The sequence below is a fragment of the Manis javanica genome, chromosome 5, assembly GCF_040802235.1.
Source record: "Manis javanica isolate MJ-LG chromosome 5, MJ_LKY, whole genome shotgun sequence".
In the NCBI taxonomy this organism is placed as follows: domain Eukaryota; kingdom Metazoa; phylum Chordata; class Mammalia; order Pholidota; family Manidae; genus Manis; species Manis javanica.
Window position 1 is genome coordinate 1,430,308 of NC_133160.1, and position 25,566 is coordinate 1,455,873.

At 58.2% G+C, this 25,566-nt stretch overlaps 2 protein-coding genes across 6 annotated transcripts in view; both read right to left on the reverse strand.

The window, feature by feature from the left end:
- Positions 1–128: 128 nt before the first annotated feature.
- On the reverse strand, positions 129–5,860 carry ADRM1 (ADRM1 26S proteasome ubiquitin receptor). 3 transcript variants are annotated; one of them, XM_073236369.1, is made up of 11 exons: positions 5,750–5,860; positions 5,436–5,487; positions 4,800–5,013; positions 4,079–4,195; positions 2,544–2,667; positions 2,106–2,192; positions 1,557–1,638; positions 1,129–1,427; positions 753–910; positions 531–633; positions 129–352 (listed from the first exon to the last, which is right to left on the reverse strand). In XM_073236369.1, the coding sequence occupies exons 3-11, from the start codon at positions 5,010–5,012 to the stop codon at positions 249–251; spliced, it is 1,287 nt and encodes a 428-aa protein (XP_073092470.1). In that variant the 5' UTR covers position 5,013; positions 5,436–5,487; positions 5,750–5,860; the 3' UTR covers positions 129–248. The 3 variants fall into 3 exon arrangements, with proteins under 3 accessions (XP_073092470.1, XP_036862299.1, XP_036862300.1); XM_037006404.2 differs by having other exon boundaries at positions 1,129–1,382; positions 5,750–5,859; XM_037006405.2 differs by having other exon boundaries at positions 1,129–1,361; positions 5,750–5,857.
- A 6,282-nt stretch (positions 5,861–12,142) lies between these two features.
- OSBPL2 (oxysterol binding protein like 2) overlaps positions 12,143–25,566 on the reverse strand; it is a 45,638-nt gene continuing 32,214 nt past the window's right edge. For all 3 annotated transcript variants that reach the window (XM_037006406.2, XM_073236370.1, XM_037006409.2), the window contains exons 7-14: positions 22,658–22,840; positions 20,799–20,906; positions 20,066–20,155; positions 18,452–18,575; positions 16,860–16,988; positions 15,177–15,300; positions 14,242–14,332; positions 12,143–13,503 (exon numbers count right to left, since the gene is read on the reverse strand). In XM_037006406.2, coding sequence (XP_036862301.2) covers positions 13,401–13,503; positions 14,242–14,332; positions 15,177–15,300; positions 16,860–16,988; positions 18,452–18,575; positions 20,066–20,155; positions 20,799–20,906; positions 22,658–22,840 — 952 coding nt within the window. In that variant the 3' untranslated portion in view covers positions 12,143–13,400. The remainder of the gene's footprint in view (positions 13,504–14,241; positions 14,333–15,176; positions 15,301–16,859; positions 16,989–18,451; positions 18,576–20,065; positions 20,156–20,798; positions 20,907–22,657; positions 22,841–25,566) is intronic.

Consider the following 25,566-nt stretch of genomic DNA (forward strand, 5'->3'; position numbering starts at 1 on the left):
ACAGGTCTACGTCTGGCAGTGGGAACCAGTCAAGGGCTCCTGCAGGAGGCGAATGCCCGGGGAGGGGGCTCCCTGAACCATGGGCACCTCCCGCCCGTGCCAGGCACACACAAGCTGGAGTTGGCACATACAGGAAAAGACTTTTATTTCTTCGAAAGTTGGAAGAGGTGTGAGAGCACGCAACGGGTCACGGATGTCACTACTGAAAGCACACAGCCAAGCCCCTTGGCCCGGAAGGGAGCAGCCACTCAGTCTAAGCTCATGTCCTCCTCTTCATCCTTCTTGTCCTTCCCGTCGCCCTCCTGCTCAGGGCTGGCACTGCTCTGCATTGCTTTGGCAAATGCTTCCACGTCTAAAACGCATTTAAAAGTGTGGGGTGACCTTTCTAGACCCTGGCCCGGGACTGCTGACCAGAGGGGACAGGAGGCAAGCAGCAGCCCACGGCCTGGGGCTGCCAGGACGGTCGGCCCCTGCTTTGCGAACAGACGGGCTTGTTTTCTCATGAGGAGAGCAGATGAGCAGGTACTCACCGCCCTTGTTGGCAGCCTCCACGGCCTCAGCAGGAAGGCCAAACTGGCACATGAGGGGGCCCAGCTGCCCCGAGGCCAAGGCGGCGCTGAACATGCCCAGGGCCTGCGAGGAAGAGCCAGGACCCCTAAGTGTGCCTTTTGCAGTCACTCAGACAGCTACAGCGCGGGGACACCGGGTGACAGGCACTGAGGGCAGGCGGGGCGCCCAGCCCCCAAGGCTACCTGCTGGAACTGGGGCGAGGTCAGCGTGTTCTGGATCTCCTCTGCGGTCTGTGGCAGTGACTCCCCGGAGGGCAGGTAGGGCAGCAGACGCTCCTGGACGTCTGCGTTGGCAAGGATGGGCGCCATGATCTCGGGCGTCAGCACGCTGGCCAGGTCAACTAGGGTGCGAGCACGGCCATCAGCGGCTGGAGGCCACTCGGATGCCCACGTAGGAGGACATCCGCAGGCTCCCGGGCCGTGGAGCTGCCGGGGGGTGAGGTGATGCGCACGTAGGGCAGCCCAGGGACGTGCCCGACACGCCTCAGAGAGCCAGCAGGCAGGCAGGCGGGGCGGCAGGCACCTTCACGCCCACCTGGAGCTGAGGGGCTCCTGTTACCTTGCTGGCCGCCTCCGGGCCCGGCCGGCACGCTCATCGTGGCTAGAATGCTCTGGAGGTCGCTCAGCTGGATGGGCTGGGCCGGACTGGCTGCTGTGCCGGTTCCGTTACCTGAACTGGGCGCGGGGCTAGGGCTGGTGGCCGAGGCAGCTGCTGGAGCAGAAGGGGCTGGGGTGGTGCGGGCAGAAGAGGTGGTGGAGGACGGGGTGACTGCGGCGGACTGGCTCCGGGAGCTGGGGAGAGCGGGGGCAGCACTGGAGTGGCCACACGCCCATAAAGGTGCCCGTGACACGTCAGTCCTGCCCCAGAGGCCAGGGAGAGTCTAGATCACAAAGGGGACCCTCCTCGGTACCCTCCTATGTCCGGTCTCCTTGAGGCAGAGGACCCTGGGGGCATGTGAAGGTGGGTGGGGGCCGGGTGAGGCTCACCTGGAGGAGGAGCTGCTTGCCGGAGGCCCTCCACTCCCCAGTAAGCTGGCCAGGCCTGGACCGGTGAGGGCCCCCAGTCCACCTATGAGGGACAAGGAGACAGGAGCGCAGATGTCACACGCACCTAGAGAGCCCACCTTCCCCTGCCTAACGAGCAGAAACACCCCACACCAAAGCCAAGGGACAAGCAGGGGGTGGCGACCACAATGGCGGGGTGAGAGCAGCAACTACTCAGATGGTAGTAACAGATCATTTCTGTACATCCCGTTACATTATGAATGCATTTAGGTTCAAGGTAACGTGTAGTCCAAATCTGGTACACACAGTATTTCTTAAATGTCCGCAAAGCACACCCAACCCAGCCCAACCGGTGCGCGCTGAAGTTCAGGGCTAGGTCCAGCTCCCGGCTCCAGTGGTTGGCACCAGGCTCTTCCCTAGGGAGGCCAGTGCTCAGACAGAGCCAATCAGAAGACAGAGACTCAATCAAAAGCAGCCACCGCTGAAGGCTGCCTGATGCGTGACCAAGGCCCCTCACGGCGGGCGCCTTACCCAGCCCCCCGAGGCCGGCGGGTCCGATGAGCTGCATCAGCTGGCTGTGGCTCATGTTCCCCAGCAGGCTCTGCAGGCCACCCTCACCTGGAAGACAAGGTGCTCAGACATGACGCCTGCCTGCGGCCGGGGACAGCCACAGTGCCACGGGCTGGGGCTCCTGGAAGGGGCCTGAGGTGCCAGGGGCCTCCAGCACAGGCAGTCGACATCCCCCGTGGTAACGTCCCCACCCCCAGCTACCCCGACCTGTACAGTGAACAGGGCAGAGCTCAAATACTGCTTTGCCACAGGAGGACGGCAGTGGGGACTGATTTGGAGCCTGTAAGGGGGGCTCTTGATTTGGAATCCTCCATTTGCACTTGCAAATAAGCAGCCTACCCTGTCAAGACCCAGTCACAGACTCCCCATGGACCTCGCAGCACCCCGAGGGGGCCGTACCGCCGAGCGCAGACAGCTCATGGCCTCCACTCCCACTTGTCCCCAGCGCTCCGGGCACTGGGGGGTTGTTCAGGCACTCGTTGACCTTCCGGCAGTGCTCCTCGTCCTGGTCTGCCTTGGGCTCCTGCAGGGAAGGACAGACACCTGCAACAGAGCCACTGCCCCGGCTTATGGGGGAGGGACCAGAGGCTCAGGCCCCACGAGCAGGCCACATGCACAGGACCACGCCCTCCAGCCCCCTGAGAGTTGGTTCTACATTTGATGGTCTACAAACCATAAACCCTTTCTTCAACACGGGTGATGCAATGGAACGACCCTTTGGCCACATCACTGCCCACGGAACACCACGGCCTCAGGGTTACTTGGGAACTACACAAGGCAGGAGGCCGGCACTCAACATAAGCAGCGGCAAGGCAGTGGGGGGGAGGTCAATGGGACCCTGTAAACAACTCCCAGAACTGTCAGAGCCACCCAGGGACAGATGCTGAGGTGTGCTCGGGCCCTGCAGGGTGCTGGGGACATAGGAGAAGGACAAGATAGACACTGTCCCAGCCTCAGGGCAAAGTGGAGGAGAGCCACCAAACGGGCAGCATCAGGAGGAACAGAAAGGCAGCACTGTGGGCCTGACACCTCCTGGCAAGACCGTGGAAAAGCAAGTTCTGCACCGGCGGTCAGCAAACCACAGCCCCACCTGTGTTTGGAAATAAAGCTTTATTGGAACAGGGCCGTGCCCACTCATCCACTCACTGTCCGCAGCTGCTTTCCCGCTACATGGCAGAGGGGAGCAGCGGCAACACAGGCCATCAGGCTCACGAAGAGGACTTTCCGCCCTGCTCCAGGAAGTGCTCCAGACCGGGCTCCAGGCCCAACCTCTGGGGAGGGGCCACGGTAACATTTGTGTCAACTGCACATGCACACGTGTACTCCCTGGCCCAGCAAGCCCTCCTGGGCATCCAGATTACCCTTCTTACAACAGAGACAAGCCCCTGGCCTACAGAGGGTAGAAGGAATGCCGGATGCTCGGCTCAGGCAACACTGCGGCTGTGGAGAGAGGCCACACTGGGGCGCACGGACACCCACAGATCCCAGAGCACACATCCAAGAGCAGGGACAGGGCTCAGCAGAGCTGAGAGGAGGCCCCATTTCTATAAAACAGAGAGGGGAGACTACTGTGGTCCTCCTTGCTTCTGCTCTAGGGCCCTCACGACCCCTGAGGGTCACTGGGAGAAAAGGCAACCAGAGGCCTAGGGCCCATCAATGGAGTGAGACAGGCCCAACCCAGGAGGCACTCTTTTTTCAGTCTGCCGGGGAATCCCATACTGGGAGCCCAGCCACAAGTGTTTGGGCCCTGGAAAAGCACCCCTACCCCAACGCCCCCTCCAGGAAGTGCACCAGAATTCTTAGGTTCTGTGGCAATCACATTCGGTCAAGCCAGCTGGTTTGTCAAAGCGCACTCTACCGTCCAGCAAGCCCGTGTCTAATCTAATTTCGTGAAGGTGATAAAAAGATGTAGTGCAACCAAACCTTCTGCATACCTGCATCCAGAAGAAGAGCCGTTTGGACCCTGCCTTGAACTTGAGCACGTAGACCCTCCCGCTGGGGCACTGCGCCACACGCTTGAACTCACAGTCATCGGGGAAGATGATCAGATCCTACGGAGAGCCACAGAAACATGCATGCTGGGGTCCCGGCACCTCCTGGGAGTACATGCTGAGCCCCAAGTCTGAGTGCGTGGGCTGGGGACACAGGGCAGAGATGAGCAAGCCACCAAAAGCCTCACCAGCAGGGCCTCCCCCGAGCGGGTGTGCCAGGCTCAGACACCCCCCCGAGAGGACCTCAGAGCCGCGAGAGGGGCTTGGCACTGAAAAGGGGAAGGTGGCCTTTTGGCTTTTGAAGGGTTTTTAATAGAGACATTTGGGGAACATTCCAAGATGAGTAAAAAAAAAAAGTCAACCCTGAACTGCTAAAAGAACAAGTCAGGCTGAGGAACAAAGAACCCTACGTAGAGTGGCCACCGCAGGCTCTCTGGGGTGCTGGGGCAGAGGCCGGGGTCTGTGCGCGGCCACTGCAGTTGCAGACGCCTAGTTTTCTGCTCAGCATACCGAGGGACGGCGGGAATCCACAGTCGTCGAGGGCAGGGCCCACAGGCAACGCCAAACGTGCAGCGCCAACCGGGCCCCGGGGATTCCCGCCGATCCCGCCGACGGCGCTCCATGGGGGCGCAGCGGCCGCAGGTCCAGGCCAACGGGCACTTACGTCTTCCACGTTCCCAGATGTCCTGTCCTTCCAGCAAAAGTGAATGAGGGAGTCGTCCGTCTGCTGAATGTACACAAGCCCCTTCCGTTTATCTGGGGTGACGGTGGTTCCTTTTAACGACATTTTCCCTGCCCGAAACTCCACCAAATACTTGTTGGAGGACCCACGGGAGCCCGGCACCAGGCTGGGGAACAGGGCGCCGGAAGTCGTCATCCTGGAAGGGGGACCAGCACGCAGGCCCGGTCACTACCGGGGAGAGCCTGGCTTCCTCCTCGAACGTTGCGCGGGACCCACAGGGCGGAAGCGCCGCCGCTCAGCCTCCCGGCCCCTCCCACGCACGGGGCGCCGGAGCCCCCAGGCCGGGCGGCTCAGCGCCGCGCAGAAAGCTCCCCCTGGGCGGCCAGGGCCGGGCCGCACCTGGGCAAACGGGGCCAGGGGCCAAGGCCCGTACGGCAGCTGCTCTCGCGTTTCGCGGGGCGAACTTAACCTCTGCCCCCAAACCGCACCAGTGCGCGGGCGGCGGCCCCTCCCGGCCTCCCCTGCGGCGCTTGCGGCCTGGGGCTCTTGCGGCGCAAACGCTCGAGCGGGCTGCACACCCAGCTGCCCCACCAGAGCGGACCCAGGCCCGGCCGGTACCTGCTTTCCGTCGGACGCGGCCCGGTAAACGGCAGCACGGCAGGTCGGCTCCCTTAAAGAAGAAAAACCGAGCTCTGGGGAAGCGCGGCAAGCCCACGGCCGGGCCGCGCCGCCCAGCCGCCCCCCGGCGAGCAGCCTCGGCGCGGCGTGAAAGGGCCCCCGCATCCCGCAGGCCTCACAGCGCCGCTTGGTGCTGGGCGGGGGCCGGGGCAGCTCGGCGGCCGGGCCGGCCCGGACGGCGAGCGCTGCGAGGCCTCCGCCCGCGCGTGGCCGCGGCGCCCCCGTAACCGTCCCCGCCCCGGCGTCCCCCGCACCTGGCCCGCGCCGACACTCGGCCGAGAGTCGCCGTCCGAGCTCGCTCTTCCTCCTCAGCGCCTGCCGGGCCCCGCCGGAAGCCCCCTCTCGCCCCGCCCCTCCCGCCGGTCCTGCCGCCGATTGGGCCTCGTCAGGGGCGGAGCTGGAGCTGGGCTGCGAGCGATTGGTAAGGGCTGCCGTCCATCGTCCCTTCCCAGCCCGCCCCTGCGCCGGCGGCTCCCTTCCGGCGGAAGCGCGGGCGGACGCCGCGCGGGCCAGAGCGGCCCCTATTGTTGCTGTGTCATGGGGGCGCGGCGGCGGCCCCTGGAGGCGGCGCCGGGAACGACGGCCCGGGCTGCGCGAGACCATGTGCTGACTGGGGCCGCGGGCGGCAGCCCTCGGGGTCACGGTCAGTGCGAGCCGCCTCGTCCCGAGACGCGAGGCAAATGCAACCGAGTCGGGGAGGGGGGGGTCTTAGGACGGAGGCTGGGGAGGGTCGGCCTCGCGTCCCTCAGGGGAAGATGACGCAACCACAGACAGGACTAGGGTTCGTGAGCGCAGCGTCCCCCATTCTCCCGGGGTCCCCCAGGCCCGCCGCATGGCCGCTGACACGGCCGCCCCCGATTCCCCACAAGGCCGGTCAGAGCAGAGTGGAGGCAGCCGACCTCCCTCAGGCCAGGCCGGTATGACGGGAACGGCCCCCCAGCCCTCGCCACCCCTCCCTGCCCCACAGCGGGCGCCCTGACTCACGTCGCCACCCTGCTTGACGGCTCACGTGTACGTGAAATTTGTTTTCAAGCTTTTTATATACATGAGTGAAAAATACGATTTACCGAATGTTGATTTTAAGATTGATCTGCGTTGGTGTGCGCGGCTCTGACCCCCATTCATTCCAGCGCCTTCCGCACCCACTGTCTTGTGAGCTAAAGATTCCGTATTTTTGTTTTGGGAAATACAGCTGTTTTTTATTTAAAATGTTATTTATGTTAATAAGCAATGGTTTATTTTTCTAATTAGTTAATGAATATTCTTAAGTTTCTTCATTTTAATTTCTAATATGGTAAATATCAATCAGTGGCAATATGGTAAATAGTAGATAAAACCCACATACAAAGGCTCTCGGGCTCCGGGGACGGTCTGAAGTCTGAACGGCTCCAGAGACGCGAGGAGAGGAGGGGGCTGGGGGACGGCTGGGAGCCTGGGGGCTGTGACCCTCCCGGGGCGCCACGGAACCAGGGGGGAGCCCGAGAGGAAACCCGGCCCGGCTTCCCTGAGGAGGCGCCAGAGACGGGCGTCCTTCGTTCACAGTCATGGGAGGTTAAAAGGCTGCCACCGGTGCCCGCAGGGCACCCAGCCCCCCAGGGCCTGAAGGCTGGGCTTCCTTCCCGCAGCGCCCCGGGCGGGGCTCTCAGCCAGCGCCCCCTCCCCGCAGGCCCGGGAGCCTGGAGCCTGGGGTGGCCCCCAAACCCCAGCTTTATCCACTTCCAGCACGTCCCGTGAAACACCCACGGTAAGGAACACGCCCCAGGTGGACGTGCGCTGTGGGGCCCCGCGGCCCTCGGCCCCAGCTCCCCGGCGGCGCCCGCGAACAGCGCGCCGGACAGCCCCCGGCTGCGGCCGGGACGCGCCAGCGCGGAGTGCACGGAGGGCCCTGCGCGCAGGAAGAGGCGGCCGCGCCGTCGTTCCCGGGGGAGACGCGCGCCCGGAGGCACCTGCTCCGGTGGTTGACACGGAAAAGAACCCGCCGATCCCGAGGGCCGACCGGGGAGGCCCTGGTGGGAAGATGAGAGGCAAGGCCGCGTGAGAAGAGCCGTTTGCCGGGTGGTTTTGTTGTTTTTTCTGTTTTTAATGATAGGCTTGCTTTTGTAGAGCAATTTTAGGTCCCCACCAAAACTAAGCGCAGGGCTCACCTGCCCCCCCCACACCAGCAGCCTCCCCCGCGGCCGCGCGTCCTGCCGCCAGCAGCCCCGGGCCCACGTCGGGGTTCTCGGCGTCGTGCGCTCTGCGGTTCGGGGTTCAGACCAACGCCCAAGGCCGCGCCCGCCAGCGGCACATCACCCGGGCGGTTTCATCTGCGTCAGCCTGTCCAGCCCCCCTTCCTACTCAACCCCCGATGACTTTTCCACTGTTAAAAATTGTGGTGAAATACACATAAAATTTACCGTTTTAGCCATTTTTAAGCATGCAGTTCAGTGGTATTAAATACGTTTGTAATGTTTGAAACCATCGCAGCCCCCTTCAGACTCTTCATTCTGCAACTGAAACTGTCCTGGACCCCCCACCCCCGCCTCTTGCCCCCACCGTTCTGCTTTCTGGGCTCTGGCCGCTCTGGGCGACTCAGTCAATGGAACTGCGGAGCGGTGTTTGTCTCCCGTGACGGCCTCATTTCTCTTAGCTGTGTCGCAGCTCCCTGCCCTGCGGAGGCTGATCCTGCCTGTGTGTGCCCCGCGCCCGGCTCATGCGCCATCCGTCCATCCGTCCATCCGTCCACCGCCAGCGGACGCTCGGGTCGCCTCCGCCTGCTGGCTGCTGCCGTGAGCACGGCGCACAAATACCCCGGAGACCCTGCTTTCAGTTCTCTCGGGTTCATACCCAGAGGTGGAATTGCTGGTAACTATCACATGGTAACTATTTTTAATTGAGTAAATGCCATACTGTTTTCAATGGCAGCTGCACCATCTTACATTCCTACCAACAATGCACAAAGGTTCCGATTTCTTCACGTCCTCACCATTGGTTGTGATTTGCATCTCCCTGACCAGCGGAGCATCTTGTCACGGGCTTCTTGGCCATCTGCATCTTCTCTGGAGAAATGTCTAGGCAGCCCTTTGCCCCTTTTTGCATTGGGTTGTTTCTTCTTTGTTGAGTTTTAGGAGTTCTCTATTCTGGATATTGATCCCTTAGCAGATGTATATCATTTGCAAATATTTTCTCTCATTCTGTGGGCTGCCCTTTTTTGTACTCTGATGATAGATAGCGTCTGACATGCAACATTTATAAAATTTTCATGAAGCCCAGTTTGTCTGTTTTTTTCTATTGTCTGTGCCTTTAGTGTCACACCCAAGAATCACTGCCAAGTCCAGTGTCATGAAATTTGTGCTCCATGTTTTCTTCTAGGAGTTTTATTGTTTTAGATCTTACGTTTAGGTCTTCGATCCATTTTGCGTTAATGTTGTACGTGGTGTTGGATAAGAATTAATTTCATTCGTATGTGTGTGGATGTCCAGTTTCCCAGCACCATGTTGATAAGCCTGTCCTTTCCCCACTGAATGGCCGTGACATCCTGTCAGTTGACTGCATATGCAGATGGTGGTGTTACAGGACGGTAGGCGTCCATCACATGCGCACAAGGGTGAGCTCCACTGTAAGGTTTTGAGTCCCACTTCCTCCACTTCCCTGCCACCGGAAAACCTCTGGCAAGCCTACCCCTTCCTGCCCGCACCTCCTCTCCCTCCTGTGTGGGTCTGGCTGGATGGTAACTGTGGGAACTAAGCACCCAGGAGACAGTGCCTGACAAGGGCTCTGGCGGGGCTCAGTGTTCTGTGGCCCCCATTATCACACATGGCGGCCCACGGGGGATCTCCCCATCTGCAGCTGGGACATTCTGGGAGCATTAAAATCTTGTGGACCGTTTGTCCCTCTGTCCAGAGCCACTATGGCTGCTGGGATGGCCACCTCGATTCCTGAGACGTCTGCAACTGCTGGCCACCCAGGGCAGCAGGGACCCTTGAGTCAAACTAACACTGTGTTCAGGGCCTTTCGATGCTCCCAGCCAAGGGCTCCGATCCCCAGGAGAGAAGAGAGATGGTCAGTCATAGCTGCTCCCTGCTCAGCAAGCCCACCCAGTGGCGGTGCAAGTATCCCCAAGTCCCTGCTCTCACATGACAAGCAGTTTTCTGACACAGTCCACTTGCTGGGCCAGTCCTACAGAACACACCGTCCGAACACTGGACAACCCAGGCCTGGGACTCATCCACAGCCCATCTGCAGCCCTTTCCAGGGAGGCCAGAACAGCCGAGTGATGGTCAGTCAGTGCGAAATGTGTCACTACGAGCATCGTCAGACCATCTTCATTCAGAGCTGGGGCTTAACATTCATCCCCACATATCTGTACCAGCCTCCAAAACTAATCTAGAATGGTTGACTGGACAGGCACCAACCCTGCTTACAGGGGTGGGCACCGACCCGTTTCCATGGACGAATACCGACCCGGCTTATAGGGATGGGCACTACAAGGCACACCCATTCACTAGCGTGCTTTGTGCTGCACTGGTGGGACAGGGATGTTGCTGAGGCCAGCCAGGCACGCGTGGCCATGGAGGAGGGGCCCTCATCTGTGTCGTCACCCTCTGCAGGGACCAAGCAGGCCTTCCCTCAACATCCGATCTGGCTCAGGACAGTCTGGCTCTCAAAGAGGAAAAGGAGTGGCATGCCCAGTGCAGGCCTGACCGCCTGGTAAACTCCTATCGAGAGACCCCGAGGTGCTGGCTTCCCTTTGGGAAATGCTCACACTGACGGAGGGGCACAGCGAGGCCCCAAGTCTGCACATACTGAGGGGACCACCACGTGACACGCTGCGGGTCTGCCTGCACGCTGTTTACCAGGGATCCTGATCCCTGTACCCACTTTGGACACAGAAGAGGCCTTTGGAGGATGTTAGAAAGTCCCAACGTTGAGAAGGAGAAACCAGGACTAGTACGAACTTGCCACTGACCGAGCTCTTTTCCAGTCCAGCCGTTCTCTGCGCGCCGCACCCCAGCCCTCATGACCCAAGGGAAAGGGCGACGGGGGCTTCTGAACTGTCGGAGCTTCGTAGCATTCTCACTGTTTCTTGATGTGACCTCTCCTCACGGGTGCGCGAGACTCGTGGGGCTGTGAATCACAATCTCGGTCAGGGAACGTTTTCCCAGAGGACGGGTGTCCTGACAGGGGGCTCACAGCTGGGGCTGCCCGGGGGGCTGCCTCTCAGGGATCCTCCTGGCATTTCCCATCCTGCCCCGATTTCCTGACCTTGTGTTCCGATGAGGACCAGGGAACAGATGGCATGTCCCCCACATGTGCAGTATGTGGCTTCCCAGCTGGACAGCTCCAAGCGCACGGGACCAGGGGCAGGGTGTCAGCCGGGCCCCTGGCTGTGGCTCCCGGAGGCCTCAGGGCCACACCTGGTTCTTCCCCAGGTGCCAGGCCAAGGGGTCTGACGTGTGCTTCCCTGCTGCAGATCGACATGTCCGCAGATGAGCAGGCGGTTCCTTCCACGAGCACAAGCATCACGAGCCTTGGAGACAGAGTCCCGAGGGGGACAGTGGCAAGAACACCTGTGGCCCTGCCCTCCCAGGCCACTTCCTGCCCTTGTATCTCGTTGTGGGGCTTCAACAGTCTGCTAAGAGCGTGGGGCGTCTGTGAAATGGGTTCCATTTACTCCCTTTACAGGCAGCGTTTTGGAGGGTTCTGGCCCTTGGGGCAGCCTGCATCTCCACTACCTCAGGACGGGAAGTCACACCCAGGTGATGCCCCGGCACTTCTGGGACAGGCCCACACCAGTCGCGCCACCGAGGCACGACTTCATTCCCAGTACGAGGCAGCTTAGGAGACATACTGAACCAGCATCCGTGTGCCCCGTAACACTAATGTGCGCTTTATACAAAACATACTCCGGGCTGTCCTCGGCAAATCTCCAGTGGCTCTGGATAAATGCTCACTGGCTCTGGACGCGTACCTGACCCCTAACTGCATGGGGAGCAGACCAAAACGTGTGGTTCTTGGGGAGCATGCCCTACTTTTCACTCCGCAGGGACACTCTGAGTTCCAAGATCACAAAGCACCTGGGCCCTCATGCCACAGGCACACCACACCGGTGTGGCCACAGGAAGGCTGGGCACGTGAGCAGCAGCACACTGAGCAAAACGGCCAGCCCGCAGACGCGCTGTGCCTCGGGGCCGCGGCCTCACCCCTTCTTCTTCGGTTCCTGAGCTGGAGTGACTTGCACAGGAATCAGCTGTGGGGCCGCCGCTGTGCGGAGCGGGCCACGGACACCTGGCCTCCAGGGAGGACTGAGCGAGGCCAGCCTTGTCGGCACAGCTCTGGAGGCGGCAGGAAACGCGGTCCCCGAGAGCCTGCAGCCTGCCCTGAACACAGCGGCCTAAATGCATCCTAGCTCCTCCCCCAAGCTTTCCGCTTGCCTCCTCCCTGGAGGGGGTGCTGGTAACGTGCGCGGCCCTCTGCCAGGGGTTCCCCATCTTAACGACCCAATACTTCAAAATCTCTCTGAAATAATGTCAAAATAGTAAATCCTCAGATGCCTCTGCATGTAGCCAGTGGCTCCGTGTGGGTCCCTGTCAAGCAGACCCTGCACTCAACTTCAACACCACAGCTTCCAGTTTCCAAGCCACAAAATCAAGCCCACAGAACCAGTATTCGCTTTTAAAAGTGCTTTAATTACAAATGTGGTTCTGAGCCTGGACACAGTGACAAACAACTCTCACTGAGAACCTGCCACTCCTTTAAGTGCATGTGTGCATGTATGCACGCGTGAGAACCCTCCATCCATACAACTGTGTGTGTGCATGCGTGTGTCCAGCAGCCTGTCTTCCGTTCAAACAGCTCTACCGTGATCTACGGTGTTGACATACCTACAGAGAGAGAGCAGTCACTTGATAAGGACGTGTGCTAACATGCACGTATGCCTGCTTTTGTTAAATGACTTTAATTACACCACTGTAACTAGACTGTGCTTCTGACCCTTCCCCAGTGCACATCAGCTGCGATTCATTTACATTATAAACAAGCGTGCTGGGAAAAACAAACACAGGAGTGCTGTGGACACAGGTGAAATGTGTTAAGAAATGACTCACTTTGTGACACGGGTGTGGCCCCAGTGACAGTGAAGCCTGGTGACAAGAGGAGCAGACGTGGCCAGACGGGAGCTCCTGTCAGGCCTGAGCCCCCAAGGTTGGCAGCAGTCTGGGGACTCGGCTCTGCCAGCGACCCTCACTGCCCTGGCCACCCTCGGTCGCCGTGGTGAAGCTTCACTTTGGACAGTATATATTTCATGATCAATGCATACCTTGCTATTCAGCAAATTACTATTCAAGTAGTTTAACTTAAATATTTTAAAATTAATCTTTACATTATTGAAGAGTGGTAAAAAATACAGAATCTGACAACTTTTCATTTCATTCAATATGCTGCTTTACAGATCTTCCCTTGGGCACCACCGCGGTTCGGGAAGTTCCTGGCCCGTGTGAAGCGCTTTGCAGGATTATTTTCAAGATCCCTCCTTTACCTCTGACACCCCGGCCACTGCATGGTAAGGAGGAAAACAAACCCCTTCCTACTGCTTCCTGTAGTCATAAATTTTATAATTAAGAGGGCGCTGTCAGCTAACCAAGCCCCCACTTATTTTCACCCCATAAAAGGGAGTTGTAAAGACGATTCCTTTCCAAACCTTGATGAGAACATGATGACCCATGTGAAGCTGTATGAAGAGGCTGCAACAGTAGTAAAATGTTTGGCAATCAAACGTTAATCAGAATTGAATCCTAGACCAGGGATGCCGCTGGCTCCACGAACACGGTTGGTGGAAAAGCTGGCTTCTGGCATGGCCAGGCTCGGAGCGGCCACTTGACGGAGTCCAGCCTTTCAGTGTCCAGGTCCCGGGGCCACTCCTGTCCCTCAGTAGATATCTGGGCAGCCTGAGAAATCCCGCTCAAAGTAACACCCTGTGTACAACCAGTCGGGCGTCCCGGTGTGCGGGTTACTGCCTGGGCGGAACCACCTGCAACACAGAGAGGCAGTCAGGAGACGCTGGCTGCGGGTGCTGCCCTCCGCCTGCCCTCGGGCTCAGGGCTGCGTCCCTGACGAGGCGGCGTCACATCCAAACAGGCCCCGGCCCTGCAGCCCAGGTGACAACTCAGTGGAGAGGTGCCAGTCACGTTTTCACTCCGCCACTGTGCCCTGAACAGCGCCTGTGCCTCGCACGGGAAGGGGCAGCGCCCACGCCTCCCTCAGTGACAGCAGTGCCTTTTGTTGGGTCAGCGGGGAAGGAGGAGAGATTCGGGGCAGAGAGGAGATGGGTGGCATCCCACCCCGCTTCCGGCAGCCTCGCCGGGTGGCAGCGGCTGCTACCCGCCAGCTCCCAGCTCCAGCGCGGGGCCACTGCAGGCATCCTTGGCACAGTGATGGCGGCGTGGCACGCTGTGACATGAAGACAGCCACGGACGCTTGCAGTTTGCCACAGAGTGAATTTTGGGGGACCATAAAGTATTTAACAAAATATCATTACTTTCACAACATATTCTTCAAATGGGCCACTTTAGAACGTCAACAAAGGCTGGTTACTTTCCAGCTGTCTTTTTCCAGAAGAAGCCAATTCCAAATATCAAACTACTAAAAAAAGGCACGACATGAAGTAGAATTGGAAGCCCAAGCACCCACACCTGATTTTAAAAACATCAGTGGCATCAAAGTCACCAGAGGTCACGCTGATGGCCCGCCCGCCCCCACGGCACCTCACCTCGTCCGCCACTCGGCCTCGCTGCGGGCGCGCTCCCGCCGGGCCTCTCTCTGCTTCTCCTCCAGTCGCTCCTTCTCCTGGCTCGCCAGATCTAGGGGCCGCACAGGGCAGTGAGGTGGGGCGGCAGCCCCAGGGCCACGGCCACACTTCGCGGAAAACCGTGCCTGTCAGACCCGGGCACAAGTGCCAGGCCGGCTGCCCACCACCAGGCGCCTGAGGCAGGGGCGGGGGCATGCGCTCTGGAAGGGGAACCGGCTCCAGGGCGGGCAGGGCGGCCCCCAGGGCGTGTGCACACCCACCAGCCGTTGGCAAAAGACACACGGTGTTCCTGCCCGACCTGCCGGGTGGGCGCAGGTGGCTCCCGCACTGAGGTGCCCCTGCAGGTGTGTGTGGGGCTGGGGTGCCCCACCCTGCCTGCAGCGCTGCCCTGAGTGGGTTCTTCACTGAACACCAGCTACTGAAGCAAGACTCACCATGGGCAGACATCGGTGAGCAGCTGTGGTGCTGAGCTGACCCCTAGAGCCGTGAGTGAGCGGGCAAGAGGACAGTGCCCTGGTGTGCCACACTCTCACCCACTGTGCACACCTGGCTGGACACAGACTCTCAACAAACATGTTCGGTGTGTGAACTGTAACAGCACTGTCTGTCGAAGCCAATAATAAAAATCGGGGCCTGTATTCTGCACTCATTCTTTCATTTTGTTTTCTTAGTAAATTTTATTGTATTTATGAAAGGATTGGTCTGCAACAGGCTAGAAATTTGTGAAAAGCTCTTTCACCGCGGCAACCTTGGGAAGCGCCATTCTGGGAGCCCAACAGCTTGTTTAATCAGAGGAGCTGGCATTGCCCCTGTGCCAGTCCCCAGCCACCCAGAGCAGCACCCAGCCCTCCAGCCGGCGGGCACCCACGCTAGGCCCCCCACCACTAGGCACGCACCCATGTCGCCGTTCTCCATGCCTCGGATGTCAGGGCGCAGGCGGCAGTCTGTGGGCGCCAGGACCGCCTCCATGCCGTCCTGCAGCTCATTGAGGCTGACAGTGAAGCTGGTGAAGTTATACATCTGGAGGAGCAGGCACAGGACCGTCACTCCGTGGCCCTCTTCTCTGTGTGCGGGTCAGTTCTGAAGCCAGGCATTCCTTCCAAACCCCGCATCACCCGCTCACCGGAGAGTTCATCAGGGCCGCCCAGCGCAGGGGCTCCTTCCCGCCGAGATGCACTTGTGCAGCCTCAGTCTCCCCTGGGGACTCCACCTCCCCTGACCCCACAGGTGCAGCCCAGGGCCTAGTCCTGGGCCCTCTCCCTTCTCAGGGTGCCTGACCCTCCTCTGGACCCCTGACTTGCATAGCCGTCCCCTCAGCGCCCCAGGAGGTCTGAGAGCCTCCATCTGCAGCCAGCCCACTGCCTCGCCGGACCTCTGTACTCGCCGCCTACCTGCCTCCCATTTCTGCTCCTGCCCCTCCTGTGGTTTGTCTCCACAAGCAGCCAGAGGGGCCCACTGGGTCCCCAGTGCTCAAAGGCCTCCAGGGCACCCCATGTCAGGGGCTCCTGGCCCAGCCCATCGCCCCTCTACCCTCACTCCCAGGGCCCTCGTGCCAGCCACCCCTGGGTGCTCTGCCTGAGTGGCTTGCCCACACCTGCCTCAGCTCCCACGGTGGCCCACCATCCTCCCTCTGCAGCACTGAGACCAGCCCCCCCCAGCCATGCTGGTTTGTCCCCAGCACCTCCTGACACACAGGCAGGCCAGTGGGGGCGGGGAGCCCTCACCCGCCCTGTCCTCCAGCCCTGCTCCTGGGACCCAGCCCACCCAGGGCCTGGCAGGCAGGGGGACTCATGGAGGCTTACTGAACAAAGGCTGGAGACACACAAGTGTTATTTTAAAAGGAATTCCCTGAAAAATGTAAGCTGTCTATTCATTAGACTATTTCACACTCTGCTAAAATTGTAACAGGCTGTGTGGAGGCAATGGGCCTCTAGGAGGGTGTTCTGTCCCCTTTCACACATGCTCTGGTATGTTTATAGGGCATGACAACACAGTGTTATATGTGTTGTTTATGTCATATATAAATATATAATTCACAATATTAAAACCAATGGTTACATGTTATTATATAATTATTTTTATATTACACGTTTATATATGTAATAAGCTTATTATATTAATACAAACTATAAGTGCACTTTTTGAAAGTATCAAATTGCATTTAAGCATCAGAATTGACAAGTCAGAAAAATGACCCCTCCAGCCTGGTGTGGAAGTCCCTGTGAGCAGGCTGCAGTCGGCACAGACCTGTGAGGGTGTGCAGGGGGGCACCCAGCGGCAGCTGTGTTCCGTGCTGTGTGCACAAACACATGAGTGTGAACGTGTCATGTCGACAGGGCACTGCCTTTGCTGCAGAGCAGGCCAGGTGGAGGTCAGGGCTGGGATGTCACTCTGCGTGGGCCTGAAGCCCTCAGAGGCTCAGTCTGGTCAGGTGGCGGCGGGCCCCTCCATCTGCTGGGACAGCAGGCTGAGGTGGCATGGATGAGGGGCCAGGGGACAGCCGAGGGATCTGGCCAGGATGGATGCACAGAGAGGTGGGACTTGCAGAGGGCTGGGAGTCAGGGGCGGGGAGCACGGACCTGAGCAGAGTTGGGAGGCCGGGTGTTGACTCTCCAGAGCAGCTTGCTGCCCGGAATGACCTGCACAGTGTCTTGAACCTCAGGCATGGCATCCACCACGTGGCCATCAGCCTTCTCGGTGCCATCGTCCTGAAACAGAACCCCAGGCAGGTCAGCCCGTGGCCGAGCTACTCTCGGAGCTGCGCCCGCACTGAGCACAGCTCCCGGGCAGAGTGAGATGGCCTCTCAGTGAAGGAGAACAGGCTCCTCTCCCAGTCTGTGGCTGCCTGTCCCTCAGGGCAAGCTGAGGGGTGGCCCCCTGCCTCTAGGTGCCCATGTTCTCTTAGGGGCTCCCTGAGCTGGGTCCCCAAGAGGTCGGGAAGTCAGCAGAGGACACGGCTCTCCTCTTGGGAGAAGCACACACAACAGACACGGAGCTCCGCTGAGTCTGACCACAGTCTGATGGGCAACACCTAAAAGAAGCTTTTTCTGAGCTGACCTCCCAAAGGGTGTGCTTCTCAGATGAGGAGACTTTCCCACATGCTGTCATTCTGCCCTCAACAAAAGGTGGTTCATCCCAGGTGATTTCATGGTATTTTGCATTTCTAGACTAAACCCCAACTGGAAATCACATCTTAATGAAGAGAAACTGCTACATTTAGTTTTCAAAATCAGTGGGACCTGGAGAAAAAGAACGCGGTTCTTCATGCAGCTGCTCCAGAGGACACTTACGACAAGGCAAAGCCGGCCGTGGTCCCCCTACCTGACTCTGTGACAGGGCTCCCTACTGCCGGCGGGACGGGCAGTTCGGTACAGAAGCCAAACAAAGGCAGCTCAGGGTGAGCACCACAGGCCTCTCCCCTGTCTCGGTCGCCCAGGGGAAAGCTGAGCTGACTCATTAAAAGACATCACCGAGTGGAGTTAACATTCCCAGCTGGCCTTTCAATGGACGTTTACTTTTTTGAAGTAAAAGAGCATTACCAGAGAAGATGTCCAACAGCACACACAGAACGCCACACTGCAGAGACACCGGAAACCCTAGCAGAGGTCGCAGACTTTTGCTAAGAGAATACGGAGCCCCTCAGGGCTGGCACATTCTGATTCAGTGTCTAGAAGACCAGAACCCCCGTGAAGGGCAACTTCCGGTTTCTTCAGAGTAACTGCACAGCCCCGGGCACACTTTCCAGCTATTGAACATCTTTTCTGGTACTCAGAACTAAAAACACAGAAGTGACATTTGCTTGATTTTTTAATAGTTTCAAGCTAACAAGGTGCAGGAAGACAGATTTATTAGATGTACCCAGAACAAGGGGTTTCCAGAAAGAAATGGAGGTGTACTCCAACTGTGCCAGGCTGGTGTAGGGGGCAGACACTGCGCCACCAGGAAACCCTGCCCTGTGCTTCCTGACAGCAGCCCCTGTGCTAGGCATGCAGATAAACCCCCCACCAAGCAGACCCAGAGGGACAACAGAGACTTTCTCACACTGCCCTTCCAGCTGGGGCCTGGGAGGGCACCGACGTCCCGGTGCCCGTCCCTAGCAGCGCTGGGAGTCCAGGCCGCCGCTGAGCTATTGGCACTCCTCGCGGGGCGCCTGCCGGGGAGCAGCACCTACCGGCTTTGCCTTCTTCAGGTGCTCGCCCCGCCTCTCCTGCTTCCTGAAGGACTCATACGCCGCCGGCTCTATGCCCCACAAGCACTCCGTCCATTTGCCGTAGATCATAAAGAGCTTCTTTTTGCTGTCGTCAAAGGGATTGTTTAAAACCAAGTGAACAATTGCAAAAAAAACTCATAGTAACATACAGCACCTTGATTCTGACCATGGAATAAATTCCTGCTCCGGTTTGTCTTCTTAGGAACTTTAGGGAAACTCTGGACATAAATGTGAAGATGAAAACGTGCATTTTAGGGTCTCTACTCAAGTCATTCGAGACTATTTGTATTGCCAACAAGCAAAGCAGAAATGATGAAAGCCTAAAACCTCAAAGGGCAGACCTGGGCTGTGGGGACAAAAAGGGGCAGAGAGAGTGAGTGTTCGTCTAGCTTGAGCCCAGTGTGCCCGTGTGGTCACCTTCTCTGGACCTACCGAACTGCCCTGCGCTGCCTCCTTCGGGCCTTCCCTGGAACTGTGAGCAGCCCCCGTCAGCTGACACTGGGGGCTTCATCACCACAACCACCACCAGACCAGAGTCATGACCCGCCTGCCTCTTTCATTCGCTAACACCTCCGGGATTCTTTCCGCATCAGCCACCAGAGCCCTCTGCCCGGTTCCCAGCCAGTGACGCCAAGTGTCGCACATTTTCTTCCTTTCTTGGCATCCTCCTGCGGGGACGGCACACAGTGGCCACAGGCTCCCAGCGCGCTGCTCTGCCAGCCCCGCGGCGTCCAGGAGGCTCGCCTGGAGGGCTCCCTGAGGGCTGGTCACCGTGCAGGGGCCCAGGCGGTGCGGCTTGGCCCCGCCCCCAGCCCGGCCTGCGGACAGCTGCGCACGGTGCCCCTGGGTCCCCCCTCACCTGCTGGCAGGGCCCTCCTCAGGGACAGGGCTGCTGCCCTGTGCAGCCCACACACCCATTCTAACTTACTTCAGTGGGCAAAGCGGTCAGCATCTTAGGCCTAAAGGTATCTTACAGGTTTGAACAGGTGAATCTCCAGGCCCCAGTGGGAAGGGATGGGAGCCACGCTCCCACTGTCCTGTGCTGGGAACTTCTTTCTAATGGGGACGTATAGCTTTTGGGAGCTGGAAGGGACTTCTTGTCATGATAAGGTACAAATTCCCTTTGAAAGAAAAGAAATTTGAGACCCAAAACATAAGGTACCCAAGGGGGTTAAAAGATAAAAAAAACTGTTAAAAACTACAGACCATTTTTCTGCTCATGTAAGCTTTAAAAGTCCCTAATGTACAGACTGGAATGACCCAGTTGCGTGCAAATGACACCCACGCAGCTGCCCTGTGAGCCTTGCCTGAGCCCGGGCAGTGGGTGCTCCTGGCAGACAGAAAGGAACGCATGGCCACGACTTTGAAACCTCAGTTCTGCTTGGAAACTGCAGTCACTCACCCCTTAGAAATGACACTTGGCACTTATCCTTTACCCCCTCGTAGGCTCAGCAGGGGGAAGTCTTCTTGAAACAGAAAGTCCCGACTGTCCCCACTGAGAGCAGACACCCCTGTGGCTACACCCAGCCGGCAGGCCACGTGAACGCGAGGGAACGAGTGTGGACGGGGACCTACTTTTTGTCTTGAATGTGCCCCTCCACCTTGTGAAGCTCTTTTCCAAACAGTCCGCACGGCCGGAAGTGAAGCACACACTTATCTCCAGTCCTGCAGGGACACAAGATGGCGGCGGGCGGGGTGAACGAGGTGAGGGCACGCGGGAGGCCACCTGGGGCTGGGGCCCTGGGGAGAGGCTGTCGGCAGGGGGGGGCCCTCAAGCCGCCTTGTGCTCAGGGCTGCACAATTGCGTGAATTTATTAAAAATCAGTTAACTGCCCACTTTAAATGGGTGGATTTAGGATATGCAAATTATATCTCAATGAAGTTCCAGGAATAAGACTCCACAGCTGGGGATGGGCAGGACTTAAGGGTGGGCGCTGTTTTCACATCTTGCAATCTCAACTGTAGTGTTTAAAATACCAAAGTCAGTCAGCAACTGGGGCTGAAACAAAACTCACATCAACCCGGGGCACTGATGCTGACCAGAACCGGGTCCAGCCCCCATCAGGCCTGGGTCTCCCTGCGAGTGAGGCCTGCCCGGACGCCAAGGAGCACGAGGGGCCAGGAAGTGGGCCCCGCCTGCCCAGGGGGTGCGTGGAGGCCAGCAAGGGGTGGGGCGGTGCACAGCAAACGCTCACAGAGTGCAGGGTGAAACGTGTCCTCAATTACCTGGCAGGCACCCTGGACGCTGCGGTTTGCCTCGCCCATCGCCTCCCATTTTTTATTATTACATGACAACCAGGCCTGTTACCTGTGGTTTAAAATCTCCACCGTGCCATACTGCTCTATCCACAGCTTCCCAATAATCACATTGTGGACGCAGCAGGTGGGGTTCGTCCAAGTGTAGGCCTCATTATGTCTGCGAAAGACGCCAGAAAGCAAGCAAATCAGATGCAGCAAAGATGCTGTGTGGCTTACATGCAAACCAGACACGCCCAGCCCAGCGACCATGACCCACTGCGGAACCAGACACGCCCAGCCCGGCCACCACAGACCTACTGCACAGCTGGGGACCAGACACAAGCCCGGCCACCACAACCTGCTGCACAGCTGGGTATCCTTTGAAGTCCCTCAATCAGTGGCTGGTTGCTTAGCATTTGTTTGAAATTTATTTCTTCTTCCCTTTGTATCAACAAAGCTTTCCACTTAATGTCAAGACAAGTTAATAAGTGATAAAAGACTGAAAGAGTGGCTTCCCTCTGATGCTGTCAACGGAGAGGCAACTTCAGCAAACGGGCAGAGTGCAGGCCCGGCGGCCATGGGCCGAGGTGGGCAGGAAAGCTGGGGCGCGCTCTGCAGCGCAGAACAACCTCCACACAACTTCCCTTTTACTCCTCACCCTCCCTGCAGGGCCTCACCCGACGAGGAAGGAAACCCCACAAATGTGAAGCGAGCAGATCACCAGGCCTGTCTTGAAGGAGGCTGCACCAAGAGCCACAATTCAGGGCAAAAATCAGCTCAGTGCCAAGCGTTTCTCAGCAAATGTCTGGAACGCCTTCAGTTCCCAGGTGGAACCTAAATGCACGAATCAGTGAGGCCTGGCCCCGAGAAAGCCACGACCGCTGGAAACAGGCCAGTTCCCACACAGGGCCAGCCCTTGGGCCCGGTGCCCTCGCCAGCCCCGGGAGGCACCGGACGTGTGCTGGGGAGACAGTGCCCCTCCGGCTCCTTGTGGTACGCTCTGCACCCAGCCAGGCTGGACGCACAAGAAGCAAAAATCACATTGGATGCTTCACTGTGGCAGGCCGCACTCTGTGAGGCTCCCGCCTGAGACCCGGCTGCGTGCCAGGGCCTGGGTGGGCGCAACGGGCAGGCAGTTCCTGGGGATGTGGGTCATGCTCTGAGGTGTCTGGTCAGCACGGACGGGGGAGCACCAAGGCTTAAAAGACGGCCCCTGATGTCCCTCACCTCCTGGAGTCCAAACCCTCCATCGGCCCCTCCCACGTCGACCGCAGTTGGTCTGTGTGGCCAATAGCACAAGTGTGCGGCAGGAGGTCCTGAGATCAGGTCATAAGACACTGTGGCTTCCATCCTGGTGGTGCCTCCCCGCCTCAGGTCCCTGGCTCTGAGGGATGCTAGTGCCATGTTGTGAGCAGCCCCACGGGAGGCCACTAGGCAGGGAAGCAGTAAGGCCCTTGCCAAGTGCCACGGATGTGAGCGGAAGGTCATGCCCACCCAGCCATCTTCAGGACACAGCCTAGCCCAGGGCCTGACGTCCTGAGTGCAGCCTCCTGGGACCCTGAGCCACAACCACCCCGCATGGCTCCCGAGGCCCAGCCCCCAGAAACTGTAGGAGCAAACAGCGCTGGCTCTCATCTGCCAAGTTTGGTACGCCACCAACACGACGACTCGACCAGACGCTGGAGATGTGAAGGCCCAGGGGGAGGGACGGGCAGTCCCAGCAGCAACTGTGGGAGGAGTCCCTCCGGGTCGCCGCGGCCCCGCCAGCAGCCCAGGGGGCCTCACTCGAGGACGCCCTGCCGTGGGGAGGCTGCGGCCTCGGCAGGGAAGGCGGGGCCCGCCTCCCGGGGGAAAGAGCCTCCCGCTTGCGGGGGTCCCCTGCCCGCACAGCAGTGCCCCAGCCTCCCGGGCGGCCCCCGGCCCGCTCACCCAAGGAGCTCCAGCGTGATGGTGCCCCGGGGCTCCGCCTCCACGCTCTTCCCCCAGAACCTCAGCTTCGGGTAGATGGAGCCGTGAAACAGGAAGTCCTGACTGAGGCCTTCTGAGTGAAAAGCGCTGATGGGGGGGTGGTGGCTGACCTGTTCGGATATGAATCTGAATCCTAAATCTTCCCTGGGTACAAAGAGAAAAAAGAGACAAAGGGGACGGTGGGGACAGAGAGCCATGTTAGTGACTCAGTCCCGTACAAGGCGCCGCCTCCCTCTGGGTGGAGCCGCACAGCTCCGGGCTCCCAGGGCCCACGCGACCCTCGAGTCCGGAAGGGGCACCAGGAGACGGGATCAGTCCACACGGGACGGCTGGCACTCGCCCTGCAATGTCACACTCATACACACCCCTGTGCCTCCGGGGCAAATCTGACCACCACACAGAACAGGCGGCAGCGGGGAGGAGCCCTCTGCCCTGACCTCCGCTGGGCCACCCTCTGCCAGTGGGTCCGCTCTGCCAGTGACGCAGACGCCTGACATGACTCCATCACAGCAGTCCCCGAGGGAAAGGCCGTGCCCGGCAGGCGCAGCAGGCGCAGCCCCACAGCATTTCTGAAGGGAGTGCTTCCTTCTAAGGCTCCTGAAGTTTTGTGATGGAATGTCTTCAGCCCTAAGATATTCCTGGCCAGGAAACAGGATTTTTAGTACACTTTCCTTTTCAATAAAAACGTCAGTTTTTAATTGTTCCGGAACTGTGAATACACCTACAGTTGTATTCATTAAAAATTATAAAAGCCAAACCACATAATTACTAACTTAACTGGAATCAGAATTTCCAATCATTACAGAGGAAGGAAAGTTGAAAAATTAGACTTTAAAAGGTTGCCTACCAAGGTATGTAATTTACAAAATGAATACTTGTCTAAGAAAAGAAAGTGTTATTTTCAGCTCCACAAGAGCGATCTGAGGGTGCGGCCCTGGAGAGCGACTCAGTTCAGAGACGGCTCCTCGAGCCGGGAGGCTGCTGCGGGCCCGCCGCACACGGTGCAGCAGACCCGGGCAGACATGGGGCCTGGGCGCCACACTGCGCTGGGGTGCGGGAGGAATGCCAGCGTCCTCCACTGGCCTGTGGGACTCCAGTTCAACCCTGGCTTCAGTTCCTGGAAAAGACTAGTGACCAGGCGTCACACTGCATTCCACATCTTGGGTGGGTCACACTCCTTTAGTTCATGCTGCTTAGTCCACATCGCCTAGAACTTTTCCCCATTGTGCTTTCATTTCTCTTTTCAAGATATTTTAATGATGCTTCTTAATAGGCTAAAATGCTGATACTTTTCAATAGCTACATAAGGCCAGAATCCCAAACACTGGCATTGACATATGTTGACTGGAGCGGGGTAAGTGCTGCTCAAGAGAAATACCGAGGAAAGGAGAACACTACACGTGAACTCAAAGATTTCCTCAGAGTGACCCTGCGGGCAAGGCGCTCTCTCATCTGGGCCCCAGTTTCTCCGTTTCTAACCCGGGGAAGCAGGGCTGCTCCCTGCAGTCGCTCTTGCTGTGACGTGCTGCAGCCCACGGTCGCTTGCTGGACCTCTGCCACTCACAGTGGAGGCCCACGGAGCGCACGTGCTCTCCCCTGCTGGCTCCAGCTTCCGTCGAGGTAACGAGGCCTCAGTACCACGGCCCCGCCCTGCAGAGCCAGGCAGCATCTGGACCACGGTGAAAGCCTGCAGGGGGCACCCCGCACCGGCCGTGCCAGCTGACCTCACGGTGCTGCGTTTGCTTCGCCGCACTTGGAACATGCTGTGTTTTTTTACCAATTCAAAGTGTGAAGCAGGGCAATCGGCACCATTTTTCCAACAGCATCTGCTCACTTCACATTTCTGTGTCTGCTTTGGTGGTTCTCACAAGGATTTGAAGCTTTTTTATTATTATTTTATTGTGATGGTGCCTGTGGTCAGTGTTTATGACTCACTGAAAGGTCAGACGATGGCTAGTATTTTTTAGCAGCATGTTTTAATTAAAGTGTTCACTTTTTTTAGACATAATGCTATTGCACACTTAACAGACTACAGTATAGCAAAAACATGACTTTTATATGCACTGGAAACCAAAAAATTCATCTGGCTAACTTTCTGGCAGTATTCACTGTATCGTGGTGGTTTGGAACTGAACCTGAGACACCTCCAAGGTGTGCATGCGGGGAAGGGGCCAGAGGCTGGACCGTCAGGATGAATCAGAAACAGATCAGAATTTGAAACCAAAACACAAGTGATTCTGCACAGACACGCAGCCGGCCTGGGTTCCTGGAGATGACACCCTTTCAAACCCCACGGCCCCCAGGACTGCTGACTTTGGCAATGTCTCCAAGCTCCACAATCACTTACTCACCTTTGAAAAACTCTTAATCACTAATAACACCCATTCAGTAAGGGCCCAAGAACTACCACCTAAACGATTCTTTGAATCCAGAATTCCACTGATCACACAACACACCAGAGAAAGAAAAAATGCTGCAAGTGAAGCAAGACTGTGCAGAGACGCTAGAACACAAAGCGGGCGTCCTGGCATCTGTGAGGTACTATAGTTCAGAAAAGCTTTTCATATTGTAGGGAAATGAATGTGGCATAATGTTAACTGAAAAAGGATACAATTAAAAGATCACATTAAGTAAACACACACGCAGGGAAATCTACCCAAGCGCTCACACTGATTGTGCTTCAAGGGTCATGTCCCACCCGTCTCCTAACTTCTCTCAGTTTTACACTTTCAAAAAGAGCTCTTGTAATTAGAAACAAATGCTCTTAAGTAAAATACCCAGCAGACTCTCAACAGGACCCAAGGGCAGGTACAGCAAGCAACCCCAGACATCCTCAGAGGGGCTGTGCTCACTCGCACCCCAGAACGCCC

Excerpts from the sequence above, each read along its gene's own strand:
- ADRM1 (XM_073236369.1), bottom strand. The coding sequence starts at position 5,012 with ATGACGACTTCCGGCGCCCTGTTCCCCAGCCTGGTGCCGGGCTCCCGT. Across the intron at positions 4,196-4,799 it reads CATCTGGGAACGTGGAAGAC|GATCTGATCATCTTCCCCGA; the intron begins GTAAGTGCCCGT and ends GGCTCTCCGTAG. Across the intron at positions 911-1,128 it reads GCCCGGAGGCGGCCAGCAAG|TTGACCTGGCCAGCGTGCTG; the intron begins GTAACAGGAGCC and ends CTCGCACCCTAG.